The 14,839-nt window shown below is 41.5% G+C and overlaps 1 protein-coding gene across 1 annotated transcript in view; it reads left to right on the top strand.

Moving 5' to 3' along the window:
- The window catches only part of ENPP3 (ectonucleotide pyrophosphatase/phosphodiesterase 3), a 128,110-nt gene extending 113,737 nt beyond the window's left edge, over positions 1 to 14,373 (top strand). The window contains exons 24-25 of the mRNA XM_083176707.1: positions 1,549 to 1,705; positions 13,705 to 14,373. Coding sequence (XP_083032833.1) covers positions 1,549 to 1,705; positions 13,705 to 13,878 — 331 coding nt within the window. The 3' untranslated portion in view covers positions 13,879 to 14,373. The remainder of the gene's footprint in view (positions 1 to 1,548; positions 1,706 to 13,704) is intronic.
- Positions 14,374 to 14,839: the final 466 nt, after the last annotated feature.

The following is a 14,839-nucleotide window of genomic DNA, read 5'->3' as shown; positions in this document are numbered from 1 at the left end:
TAAGTGGTCATCGCTGACTCCACAGACCCTCCTAAAAAACGCCTGGGAATGCCTGGGGAAACCCAGAAAGCGTCAGATTTCCACCCCAAAGGCGGGCTTCCTATTAGTCATGCTCCGGCCACATTGCATTTATGATCGATATGCATTTTCAGTCGCTAATTCCCTTTGCGTATGCACAATGCGAATGGTACGCATGCTCAGTTGTTTGCTAATTGCTCAATTAGTGAATTCTCAAATTAGCAATGCATGCTCAATTAGCCCCAAATGGGATATTTATAACCATTTGGACATTTGGAGATATAACTGTGAATGATAAAGTGCCAACCAATCAACTCCTGCAATTTTTCAAAGACAGTCTGTAAAATGAAAGAAACTGATTGGCTGGTACTCTATCTCTATCCCCGGGCAGCAGTTCTACCTACAGACTGGAGAGGCTAACATTGCCCCTCTAGGGTTTTTGTACTGCAACCTAAAAACAGAAATGCAAAGGTCTATAGAAAGGATGCAATCCCTTTAATCTGATATTGGCACTGTCTACATATGAGGAGTGGAGTATATGGGGCTACCTTAATTTTCACCATAAACTTTTTATAGGTAGTGATAGACTTTGCCAGAACTACAGTAGAAGTAGCTGACTGTCCACAAGGCAGAGACAAGAATCATGGTCAATATACAGACCAAGGTCATAACACAAAGAGACCTATAATAAGACTGGGTAATGAGGTTACCATCACGTTAAACCAGTAGCTTGGTCAGTATCGACAGGTCGAACAGAATAATGCTCAAGCACAATATAGGGGAGCGATGTTTCGCGACTGTGCATGCGCATATACTCTTATGTGCATGTGCAGCCGCTTGGTGCGAGCGGGTGTGGAGATCTGCTTGCTCACTGTCCTGTTTGCATCTAGCAGTGTGGGCCGGGGGCATGCATCCATTGGAATGCCTAATGTTTCATGGGCGTTCCCATGGTAATCTCCTGATGGTGCGGGGGCGGCTAGCTGACAGCACAGAGCACTCGCAGATGTAAGATACCAGAGAGGTGTCTTACATCTGCAAGCGCTGTAGAAATCATTCGATGGTCGGTGGTTTATGCTAAACATCCATTCGAACTTGGCGTGCGAGGGGGGGGGGCGGATGGCCGTGCAGACGGGCGGTATTTAAATGACACATAAAAGCTGAGAATTTCTCAACTTTGTGTGTCAACTAGAGTAAGGTCCCAAATGCTAACAAATGCTGTCACTCATTTATCGGAGAATAATCTGAGCTTGTTTTTTTAGCTGTATTAGTTGTACATGCATGGAGCTCCCACACATGCACAGTGTGAAAACATGCACGATACATACCGGTACATAAAACCAAATTGCATTTTACCTTAACTTTGCCTCATCCTGTATGAATCCGTAGCTGTTATACTGTATGTACTTATGCCATGTTCTATACTATGACATGATGCCAAGTTCTAGACTGGCAGTTTCCATTTACTTTCCTTCATCATTTAGAATCTTCACTTTATTTATTTTTAACCCATTTTTACTTCTTTGCCTACAGTTATGTTGAAGGAACCAGCATTCCTATCCCTACTCATTACTTTATGGTGTTGACCAGCTGCAAAAATACTGCAGAGACTCCAATAAGTTGCAGTGGGAATCTCGATGTCCTGTCTTTCATCATTCCGCATAGATCAGACAACAGTGAAAGCTGCGCGGTAAGTACTCTGTAGCCAAGTGGCCGATTAATTTAAAAAATTAGCCATTATGGTTGCTCCTAGGGAATTGTGATATTTTTTTATTTCAAATAATTTAGTACACTGGAAACCAATGTGAACTTAAGGGGCCAAATATATTCGGTTGTGAGAATCAGAAAGTGAAAGGTTTTTGGAGAGTATTCCCCATTTTTTTAAAGTGGCAATTGTTTATATGGCAAAATGAACCTGGTTTTTCAGTGTAAATGATTGCCGCTTTAAAAGAATGGGAAAACTCTCCTAAAATCTCCCACTTTCTAGTTCTCACATCATATTACATTTGGCCCAATGTATGTGCACAAGGTGCAATTTTGGCTATTGATTTTGACTATATTGTGAAAATGGATAGCAAGTTATAAAAAATTGCGGCTTGTTTAGCCACGCCCGATCGTGATTCGATCCCGATGCACAGCCTATTTCTATAGTAGCCTATTTCCTCTATCTCAGAACAAGGGCCAATGCAGCAAGACCCCCGCCCCACCTGCCATCCCTCCTTCCTTGCCGCTGATGCTTGCACCCCTGCTGTGTTCCAGTGGCCGTTGATATCGAATTGGCCCGCTAATCGCTCTGTATGTACACACCATTAAGGGTGATTGTCTTGGAGCCTGTATATTTGGATATCACTAACACATATTACTAGGAGTTCAGAAAATAATGCAGGGTATGTTTACTGAATCTAGATGTCCAGAGACAATTTACATTGGCAGCACGGACAGTGTAATGGTTAGTATAACTGCCTCACAGCGCTGTGGTCATGGGTTTGATTGCCACAATGGCCCTAACTGTGCAGAGTTTGTATATTCTCCCCGTACTTGCATGGGTTTCCTCCGGGTTCTCCGGTTTCCTCCCACAATCCAAAAATATACTGGTAGGTCAATTGGCTTCCAGCAAAATTAACCCAAGAATGTCTGTGTGCGTAGGTAATATAGATTGTAAGCTCCACTGGGGCAGGGACTGATGTGAATGGTCAAATATTCTCTGTAAAGTGCTGCGGAATTTGTATGTAAGAAACTGTTAATAAATAAATTAATTGCTTGGAAATGGCAGACTAGCACTACTCATTTAAGCATTCACTTTCTGCATCGGGGAAATAAGCTACTGCAAATCTAGCATAGTGCTTTCCTGATTCTACTGCTCTGCCCCCTTTATTTTTTGTTGTCTCTGAGTATTGTGATGCTCTGTCTGGGTGCAAGCAGTACCGGTACTGCATGCTGTCTGTATACTATGTGAAACTATGTGACTGTACTTTACTACAGTATTTGAAAATACCATTTCTGCTATCCAATAGAATACTAATAGTTTTGTTATTATTTAAAGTCACTACTACTGGCTTCTCATAACTACTTCAAAAACAGTAAAACAAAAAATATTTACAGTAAAGAAATTAGGTATACATAGAACAGGGTTGCCGACTTTAAAAAAATCCTCTCCGGGAGAAGCCCGGAGAGGAATCTTGCATTACGCGTTTTGGGGGCGGGGCTTAACTGTGACGTCATTAAGCCCCGTCCCCATTACGACAAATAGCCAAAATAACTGTTATCCATGGAGGGGGCGGGGCTAAAACGTCACGATTGTGCCGCTTTAGCTCCGCACCCTCCCCTGAGACCCGCGGATTGCGGCATATAAATGCCGCGATCGGGGGGGCTCAGTGGGGGTCCCCCTGATTCCGGGAGGGTTGCCCACCCTTCCGGGGGCCGGGAGGAAGGACCCGATTTTTGGGTGACTCCCGCAAATTCCGGGAGGGTCGGCAACCCTGACATAGAGGGGGAAATTTACTAAAGGAAATTTGTAAAAAATAGGTGTATTTGTATCCAGAAATACACTTATTTTTTACATTTACTATCCCGAAAATACGGCAATTCCTATTCGTATTGATAGCACATCAATACGACTACGAATTGACGTATTTTCGGGATAGTAAATGTCAAAAATAAGTGTATTTCTGGATACAAATACACCTATTTTTTTTACAAATTTCCTTTAGTAAATTTCCCCCAGAATGTGTACTTAGAATGTGTAATGTACAGTAACACACCTGGCAAAGTTCAACAGCACTCTTCCAAGCTTGTGATTCAAATGAGTCAAAACGCTTGTAGTTTGAATCGTGTCATGTTTCTTTTGGTTGCGATGCGATGTGCGCTCCTGCGTAGTTCATATCGCAAGCCAAAAAAGTATGTGCAGGTAGTCCTTTTTGTAGTAGATCGCATGGCATCTAGTTCAAATCACACACTGTTGTAGCGTATCGTATCCGATTTGAACTATACCATCTAGTACAAAACGAACCATGTGTGGGCACCTTAACAGTGCAGGTTTAAAGATATCCATGTCTCAGCACAGATGGTTAAATCATATTGGCTGAGATACTAATTAAGTCACCTGTAGCCATGCATGGATGTACATAAAACGTTGACCATTAGGGTGTGTTAACTAGGCCAGCATTTCTAAACCACCGGCTTTATTGGCAATACCAATTGACTAATATTCTATAACTGTGACGTCATCCCGTCACTTAGTAAGATTGACTGAGGCTTTAGATAATGTATTCATGCTGATAAATGTGTCAGTATGTTATTAATAGGCCTATTTTTTTATTTTTTTTCTGACGTACTGAATGGAAATTAATTATCATGGAACTAAACACGTTTAATCGCCTCAGTGATCTGCTGTGTCTCACAGCAGTGAGGTCACCTGAATATCATAAGACAGCCTGACTGCCTGGAATGTCTGCAAGTAGGAAAAACAACTGCTGCTGCTGCTGAAGAACATGAGTGTAATGGTAACTGAGGGGAGAGCAGGAACATTACACAAATGTTGAGTAACATACAGTAATTACATCTAGTCATGGTGTACAGTATATTTTAGAAATAAGATAAATATGTAAGGTAAAATGAAAATATTTGATCCATGTTATACAGTCTTAAAACATTTTCCAGTAGGTACAGTATTTATTGCATGCATAAAGCTAATGATTATAAGGGTTTGTCTACCTACAGTACAGTTTAAAAACATGTTGAGCCATTTGTAGGCTTCATAGACAACCATAGAAAGTAACCCTTTATAATGTAATCTGCCAGTATAGTAATAAACTACTCTGTGTGTTTGAATATGGTTCATTCACCTTGTCTTCTGGGAAAGAGGGCAAATCTCTTAGAGCTGGCATCCCACTCCACACACTCCCTGCTGCAGCCATCCGCTTACCCAGTCAGTGGTCGGGGTGATGATGCAAGTCACGAAAATTGCATCATTGCAGCCCGTCCCCTGCTTGACAAAGCCTTTAATCAGCATATTGTATAATGAAAGGGGGGGCATGGATGTATAGGTATGCCGGCCATTGTTTTGCGATTGAACCTCTATGCCTCCCTTGTTGTGCCAACCTGGAGAGGGAAGCCACAAAATTGACAAGTATGAAATGTGTCTATGTGGGCTGTCTGAGATTATTGAGATTATATAAGCAGTCATTGTACTAATCGTCAGTAGACTTTGTAGTGCTTATTTTTTTTTTACCATTCTGTAAGCCCAGTTCTGTATTATAGCCACCAGAAAATTAGGGGTCTATGAGGGAGATATATTATCATCACTGAGGCAAAGTAGGAAGCTACACCAACAACATGTATTAACATCTTAAAAAGAACAACAAGGAAATTGTGTGTTGCGCAATTAGCAGCAGCTGGCACGTGGGTAGTCACTCCCCTAACAATGTTATATTATGATGTGAATGTTCAACTGTACTCTGTAAAGCGCTGCGGAATATGTATGCGCTATAAAAGAAACTGTTAATAAATAATACTAAATAAATAAATAATTATTAAGGAAAAAAAAAAAGAAATGTGCCAGCGCTGGCTGAATGAGAAATATTCACTTTTTTACCTTTTTTATTTTTCATATGATGTTCTGACAAGATTATTGGGATATATATCGTATTAACAACAATGTATTTTTATTAGAAATTAAAATACTTTATTTTTAAAGATACCGTATTGTAAATCACTCAGCCAGAGCTGGCACATTTCTCTTTTTATCCTAATGTATTAACATCTTGGCAGAGTGCAAATGAATTGTTTGTAGGGGGACATCGAACACCCTAGAACCAACCCTGCTCACCTGTATAATTGCAATGACTAGGAGCACACATCTGCCTGCATCGTCCAGATGCAAAGGTTCTGCCTCCGCACTTGGAAAAACAAGCATTGTATTGAACACTAGGTTTAAGTGTGTGAAGAACCAGAGGTGGTGATCTACATCCTGTTAATCTGCATCTGAGCCAAACAGGATCTGTGGGGTAGGGTAGAGGTTGCATTAATGTCTACCCAGTTTGTTGTTACAGGCAATAATATTCCAAACATACAATCTTTGTTTATTTCTGCCCTACTCCGTGGAACAGGGTGTGCCGAATACAGTGCCAAAAGCCACTAACAGAAAATCCCTATCCAACTGAATCAAAAATCAAATATTCTTAAAAATACTGAATAGTCAAAGAGTTCCCAAATCACAGTGTATTAAGGTCTGTAAGACTACCGCCTATTATTTAAGTTTATGGCAACTTTTGGGTATTTGCAAAACCTGAACATTCCAGCAACTTGATGGAATTGTGTAGTTTTAAGTACTGTATTTGACATGAACTAAAGTCACAAATACCATATTTAAATATTATTTTTTTGCTTTGTGTTTAGATGTATGCATGCAGCAAGCTTTTCCTTTGCATTTTGGGGGGTTTATTACTAGGACCGCTCTCTTGAAAGCATGAAACATGTCAATAGTAATACAGGTTCATTCTGCTTTATGAATACATTTACTTAATAATGAATAATTTTGGTTCATTCTTTCTGACAAATTCCTTCTTAGATGGACAAAACCATGTGCACTGCAGGTGGGGCAGATGTAACATGTGCAGAGAGAATTAGATTTGGGTGGGGTTTTACTTCAAAGTGAGATCTATATTGCAGTGTAAAAATAAAGCAGTCAGTATTTTCCCTGCACAGAAACAAAATTACTCACCCAAATCTAATTCTCTCTGCACGTTACATCTGACCCCCCTGCAGTGCACATGGTTTTGTCCATCTAAGAAGGATTTTGTCAGAAAGAATGAACCAAAATAAGGCCCTAAGTGAGAGAGAAATACATTATGAAACAAAATGCAAATTTGGGGGTAACAACTAATGACCTTTGTCCTTATCAGCAAGAGGCAGATCACAGGATATGGTGAAACAATCCAAAAACGAAATAATGGTCATAACATGCAGCTAGGACACAAATTCAGGAAATTATGGTGAGCTGGTAGCCGGCTTCCTACAGGGTAATCATAGCTGTACTGATTTCCTCTTCTGAAGAAAACAGTGGTGTGTGTGAGACCAGTAAGCAGAAGCATAATTACTGCATATGATGACTTCTCCAGCCTTTTCCTTACTGCCAGCTCTCATCTATACAAACAAAGGCAGCCAGGAAGGAGATGACTCTCCTGTCCCTGGGGTGGGAGATCTGTCAGAAACTATTTTAACTCCTAAAGTCTAGGCACACAATGTACAGAACGGGAGGAATGAATGAAAAATGGAGTTGTGACAAACAGCTACTCTACTAATCATATTGTAACTCAATTGTTTTAGTGACCTTTAGAAAATCGAAGTCATTCAAAGTCTGATTGCTATGTGTTAAGGCCCCCATACACTATCCGATTTTGGGACGATTTCATCCGATTTCGGCACTTTGTGCCGATAATCGGGTAAAATCTGCCCAAAATCGCAGGTGTGTGATATCTGATCCGATGCGCGGTCCTGTGCGCATCGGACCGGATCAGGGAGGTCGGACGGTCACTACATACGATCACGTCCGACCTCCCTGTATGCATATGCCTGCCCACCTGACAGGCATATGTATGCAGACACCGGTGGAGCAGTGGGGCGGGCAGCGGGTCCCTGAGCGCCGGGGAGTGCTGACCTGGCCGGTCGGTGATGTTCATATATATCAGCAGCACTGCGGGAGTCGGGAGGGGACGTGGTGCCGGGTGCGGCGAGTGCTGCTGGCTGACCTGGCCGGGCATGTGATAACAAATAGCAGCAGCGGGGACAGGACGCACAGTGGCGGTTATTAGATTTTTAAAATACCTCTCAAATGACCGGCCGTTCTCTGATTGGCTGAGAGCTGAGAGCAACAGCGGGTTGGGATCATTTAGTCTACAGCATTATGGTCGACGGTCATTAGGTCGACACCATAAGGTCGACGTGCGATAATGTCGACATGGGAAAATGTCAACATTGGAAAAGGTCGACATGGGAAAAGGTCGAAAGGTTGTTAGTTCGACAGGTTGTTAGTTCGACAGGTCATTAGTTCGACATTGTCTAGGTCGACAGTCAAAAGGTCGACATGGGGTTTTTCACCGTTTTTTTACCTGAATGTCAACACAATCGACATGGACACAGTTTGAAGTGCACCACATACTCTTGCATCGCTCGCTATGCGTCGGGCACGGTGCCTTGCTGAGCTCGGCACACTATTTTATTCTCCCACCACGCCCTAGTGGATGGTAGGGCATGAAATACCACCTGTCGGCACATGTTGGCTCAAAAAACAGTGAAAAACGCCATGTCGACCTTTTGACTGTCGACCTAGACAGTGTCGAACTAATGACCTGTCGAACTAGCGACCTGTCGAACTAATGAACTTTTGACCTAGAAACAAGTCGACCTTATGGTGTCGACCAAATGACTGTCGACCATAATGCTGTAGACCAAATGACCACAGCAGCATGGATGTATAGGTATGCCGGCCATTGTTTGGGACTAGGAATGTACACAGTTGTGTTTGGTATACAGTGGTAATCAGCACTTGTTATCAGGGATATTATCTGGGGATATAAAAGTAAATGAGCATCCAAAAAACACTTCCTTGCTGCCATCACTTATAGGTGAAAGCATATATGTGGGGTATGCAAGAATGTTTCTACTCCCAGTGGGTACTTGTAAAAGGCACTGAAGAACAGGACGTTAGAGAAGAGCATAATGCTGTGTACACACGGGGGAGATAGGGGCTATAATCGCTGGGAATATGGTCGCAGGCGACCATATTGCCAGTGATTGGGAGTGTGCCCTGGCGATAAATCGCCGGGTGCGCGCTCCCGTTTTCTGCCCCATTGTAATCGCTGGTCGCAGGAGCTTGCTCCTGCGACCAGCTAATTACCTCTGCGGCACCCCCAGCAGAGGTTCGTTTTCAACAGCGACCATCTCTGGTCGCTTGTTGAAAAGGAGACACTGAGCAATATATTGCTCAGCAATATATTGCAAGCAATATATTGCTAGCAATATATCTCCCCCGTGTGTACGCACCTTTAGACAATCAGTTCAATGATCATACTGAAATAGGCAGCAATATAAAAGGTTTTACCACAGATATTTGAAGCATTTTCTTGCAACACAAAACTAATTTTGGAACCTAAAATAACATGCTTTTCTGTGCATTTGTTTGTCCATGTGTACACACACACATGCACACACATACGCACACACTGTTTATGGACAAAAGTAAAGCAGTCTTCATTTGCAAATATTTGTGATACAGTATGGGTCATTCTGAAGAGCTCAGTGACTTCAAGAGTGGTACTGTGATAGTATGTCACCTTTGTAATACGACAGTTCATGAAATCTCATCCCTGTTGGATAATTGTAAGTGATATTATTAAAATATGGAAGCTTTTAAGAACAACAGCAACTCAGCCACGGAGCAGAAGACCACATAAAATCACAAAACGGGGTCAATGGCCCTGCTCTGCTGATTCCATAGCCAAAGACTTCTAAAATTCCACTGGCCTTAATGTAAGCACAAGTGCGTAAAGCACTCTGACACTGTACTGTGGGGCAGTGGAACTGTGTTCTGCGGAATGCCGAATCATGTTTCTCTGGCAGTCAGTTGGGCAAGTATGGGTTTGGCAGATGCCAGAAGGACGTTACTGCATTTGCCAACTGGAAGTTTGGTGGAGGTGGGATAATGGTATGGGGCTGTTTTTCAGGGATTGGGCTAGGCTTCTTATCTCCGTTGTAAGACAATCTTAGTGCTTCAGCATACCCAGACATTTTGGACAATGCTTTGCCTCCAACTTTTGACAATAATTTGGGTAAGGCCCTTTTCTATTCTAACATGACTGTGCCCCAGTGCACAAAGATATATAAAGAGCCAGGCCTTCTCACCCAATATCAGTGCCTGACCTCATAAATGCTCTACAGCATAAAGGAGGCATAAATTCTCACAGACTGAAAGGTAGATGATAACGCGTTACCAACTGGTGTAGGGGGCGCAGAGAATATGAGGTGCTTTGTCAAGCTGCAGTGTGAATAAGGGGAAGTCAGCCCCTTCTAGGTACAAAGAAAAAACAGAGGGGTACACTGCGCTAAGCAATCAAATTATTAAATTATTAATAAAAATAATACTAATCGTGCCAATTGGGGGTAAAATGACAGAGTTATTTATTAAAAACATATAACATGACATATCATATTAAAAATAATTTGGCAGTATAGTAGAGGAAATAATAAGCTGAGTCCAGTTCATACGGTACTGTATTTTTAGAGTCCACTATTTGATAGATCCGTTCCTACATGTATGATGTCTCCTTGTTATCAGCTGGTATACGAGTTATTTGTATCCAATATGTCCAAAGAAGCCTGCGGTAGGTATTTCTCATGGAGTAGCACTCTCCCATTTGTATATCACCTCCGTCTAGGTTAGGGCGTAAATAAGCCCCAAATGGATAGAACCAGGTGGTGACCGCTGGTCAGGGAAAAACTCTAGGTCTGGAGACTGGTCCGGACCCAATTCAGTGGGGTAGTGGTAGAGTTTGTAGAACTGGATATGGGTAGTCCTCTTAGTCCACCACCTTAGTTCTCTTAAATTTTCACCGAGTCACTCCAAAATCTGGTGGAAATCCTTCCAAGAAGAGTGGAAGCTGATTTAGATGCAAAAGGGGGATCAACTCCATAATAAATATATATTCATGTTGGGATAATGGTCAGGTGTCTAACTACTTTTGTCCATATAGTATATGTGTGTGTGTGTCCAGCTCTCCCTTGGTCTCAGTAATCAGGCTCCTGAGGCTGCCAGACGGCGTTGACAGTGTTGCTATGACAACTCATAGTGATGGAAGCTGGATGCAGGAGGGTATGTACCCATCCAGGGGTCAGTTAGTGCTTTAATTTGAAAAGGGGGTGGCACTGAGCAGGCAGCAACCCACCTGTGTTCCCAGGGAAGCGCCTAGCGTTATCATGGGTATGCCTATAAAATGCTGGACAATCCCCTGCTGCTGTTTCTCCCTACCTGTCCCCCATTCCACCTCTCCTCGAGCAAATGGCTCGGCGACTGTATCTCACCGAAGCCGCTTGCTCCCAATGTTTGCACATGCGCATATTCAAGTCCGAATTCAGACCCAAACGAACGGGTCTGAATTGGCCCCTAATTGTCATCATCTTCCTTATCTTATAATATTCATTGGGGCAGATGTATTATTACCCCCATAACATTTTGCAAATAATGGGTCCCGCTTCTCCTGCATAACGAGGAGGAGAAGAGGGCACCCATTATGGGTGAATGTATTACCCCCCCCCCCCAGCTCCAATAAGGAGCGCTGTTATGCCCCGCTGAGTGTTACTCGGCATTCTGATAATACTTATGAAAAAACATAACCCCCCCCCACAGTTAACCAGCGTTAAGTGCAGATATGCACTTAAAGCTAATTCAGTGGTTCCCAAACTGTGCGCCTAGGCTCCCTGGGGTACCTCGGAGCACTTGCAGGGGTGCCTCAGGTTGGTGGTCCAGAACCAATTCAAATTATTTATGGCCAATGAAACAGGCAAAATCAGTGCTTGGGGCTTATAATTATAAAATATTTGGGGAAAAAGAAGTGAATTGTGTTCCTCACCACATAACTGAACCTAAGGATGACATTTAACACAACTTATTTAATTTCATTTTTTTTTTTGATTCTTGGTAACAAACTTTGGCCTAGGGGTGCTCTGAAACATATTCTGATACTCTAGGGTGCCGTGATTCAAAAAAGATTGAGAACCTCTGAGCTAGGTGATACATTTGCCCCATTATGAGTTACACATTTCCACAGACTGTCCATGGTGCTGAAAGTGGGATGTGATTCTAAAAAAAATGAAAACAACCAAGGATAGCCCTTCCTAATTATTTGTCAATATAAGTAAATACAATCCTATAAATCCCTCCATTCTACCTTATTTTCCCCTACTTTCTAACCTTCCTGATTATTTTATCTGTTTGATAATCTCTATAATAAAAATGTAATCAGAAAAACTCAAATTATTCCAAAAATCAACATAAAAGTCCCATCAGATGACAAGTTAATACATGTTTGCATACAATATCAGAAAAACAGTTCCCTGTCATTGGGAGATGCAAGGTTAATATTACCTAACTGTAACAGAGCAGAACGCCCCCGTTGAATATGAAGAGCCATTAATGCTGACAATGTAGAGTCTATTTTCCAAGCGTGCTTCTTGGTCATCATATTTCATTGTACTTTCTCACTGGCATCCCATATCTAATAACACAATCATATAATATTGGGCCAGATGTATTAAGCCTGGTGAAGAGATAAAGTGGAGATAATCAATCAAGCCAATCAACTCCCAACTGTCCTATTTCAAACACAGCTGATTGGCTGGTGAATTATCTCCTTCTAATGTATCACGACTTTATCTCTTCACTAGGCTTAATACATCTGCCCCGGTATCCCTTAAAGATACCAGCTACTCTGTGTACTGTAATTGTAAACAGGATAAGGTCGCTAGGTCGACAATATGAACCTTAAAATACAATACATTGACCACCAAAGGTCAACTGGGCTTAGGTCAACACATTAAATAGGTTGACATGGCTAAGGTCGACAGGGCCAGAAGGTCGACAATGGGAAGATCAAAGGTCAAAAAGTCGACATAAGTTTTTAATTTTCTTTGAGCCGACAGGTGGTATTTCATACCCTACCACGTTTAGGAATTGACCTAATTTATGTCGACCTTCACACAGTCACCCTATGACCCATATCCCTAAAAATGAACACTATCTTTTGCCTGGTCTCTCTGATTCACAGATCTATGCAGAATACTGCTACAAGGATTATCTGCTATTCTGTTTCCTGTACACATTCCCCTGCGCTTCCAAAATATTTACATTGGCTTCATGTGGGTTGGGCTGCCAACTTTTGGCTTTGGGGGCAAATCAATCTAGCCTTTCATACCAGCCAATGCTATGTTGGCCATACTGTTTTTTTTTTTATTGATTTATATAACTGCATATTTCCATGCACCAGTGTTCAGGCACCTGTATCATAAATTATTTTAAAGGAAACTTTCAAATAACGTTTAAGAAGGTGCAATGAAATGCATACTAAAGGGGGAATTCAATTGTGGGAGAAGGGGTTAAATTGCTATTGCTGCTGAATTGATATGCTGCCAATGGCAGCCTGATTGGCCTGGCCAGTGGAATGTTTGGTTCGCCTAAAAGTTCTAACTACCTTATAGGCTAGTTAGAACTTCACGTGAAATCCTGCTACTATAAAGTGTGGCAGGTGTTTGCTGGACAAATCCATCTGGCATTAATTGAATTCCCCCCTAAAGGCTCTGTCCACTTTCATATTTGTTATCAAGTTAGGGTTACTTAAAAGTTATGATAGGGTTAAGCACTAGCAGGGAGGCGTAAGCTGTGAGGGGGACACGGGGTTAGGCTTGTCAGTATTCAATCTGCAGCATCCCCACTGTCCGTCATCCATATGTATCCCCTCTTTAAAGTTCTGTAGAATGTGTGTAAATAACTTCATATATATCAATTATTGAGGGTTCCTTTGACTCTTTAGACGTCACAACTCAAGATGTGCATAGAAGGACTACAACTGACAAACACCAAACTGTCTCTGAAGACTGAAAACATTAGGTGGCAAATGATCCTTTATCTTGCTCTTTCAGGATAATAAACCAGAGGACCAATGGGTTGAAGAAAGGCTCCGCATGCATGCAGCTCGTGTCCGAGATGTGGAATTACTTACTGGACTGGACTTTTACCAAGACAGAAATCAGCCAATTACCGACATTTTACAGATCAAGACATTCTTACCAACTTTTGAATCTATTGTAAACTGAAATGTAATTCATTAAAATGTTATACATTAGCCATACTATTCATACATAATTATACATGTTTGCAGTATTGTGTGGCTTTTTATACTGAATGCTTGCTTAATTTACAAATGTTTACATTCTAAACCTTCTGGGTTGCATTTATGCCATCTTATAATGGGAGGTGACTTCTTCTACAATACATAAAGTAAATGGCATTATCTTCATTCTGAATATTTAAAAAAACAAAACAGGTATTGTAAAATTAAGAGAACTATAAACCCACCTGACCTCTGACAGTAACTAAAAAACCAGTATGCACCCAGTGACCGATATAGTAAATGTATAAGTTAGGTATATAATATATCATGGAAGACAGTGCAAATGATTAAAACACATTTGTATGCTAACTTACAAAATCAATTGTTGGCATTTTGCGATCAGTTTGATTAGTAGTTGGGCACCAAATTGTGGCTGGGAAGCTAACAATATTTGCAATAAAATGAACTATTCTAAATGTAAAAATGTTTGTGTAGTTTTATTTTATTTCTTATAGAAAAAATGTTTTTCCCTTAAAATGAAAACTTAATACTGTAACTGTATATTGCAAGTTAATAGTGGCCAAAATAGATGTGAAAATTGCCAAGCAAACCTTTATATTCATCATAATGACCTGTAATTAGGGCTTAAAGTGATCATGCAGAGGTGGGGGGGAACTCATTTCTCTATGCCACCTAATTCCCCCCCATCCCCTACCGCCATTAGGCAGAGACAGGGCCAGTGGTAGGGTTTTTGGCATCGCCCTGCAAACTAGAATGCTTTGCTGTGAGAATTACTGTGCAGGGCCAATGTGGAGGTTAAAATGTTCCACCTCACCATTAGAGGTGGTGGAACTCAGTTCCACCCCGATCCCCCTCACTTTAACCCATGCCTGTAATATTTACCTTATAGAGGAAACAATCTTTTTTTTACACAACATTTTGTA

The sequence above is a fragment of the Crinia signifera genome, chromosome 3 (assembly GCF_055691185.1).
Source record: "Crinia signifera chromosome 3, ASM5569118v1, whole genome shotgun sequence".
NCBI classification, from domain to species: domain Eukaryota; kingdom Metazoa; phylum Chordata; class Amphibia; order Anura; family Myobatrachidae; genus Crinia; species Crinia signifera.
This window is presented reverse-complemented; position numbering and strand designations above follow the sequence as displayed.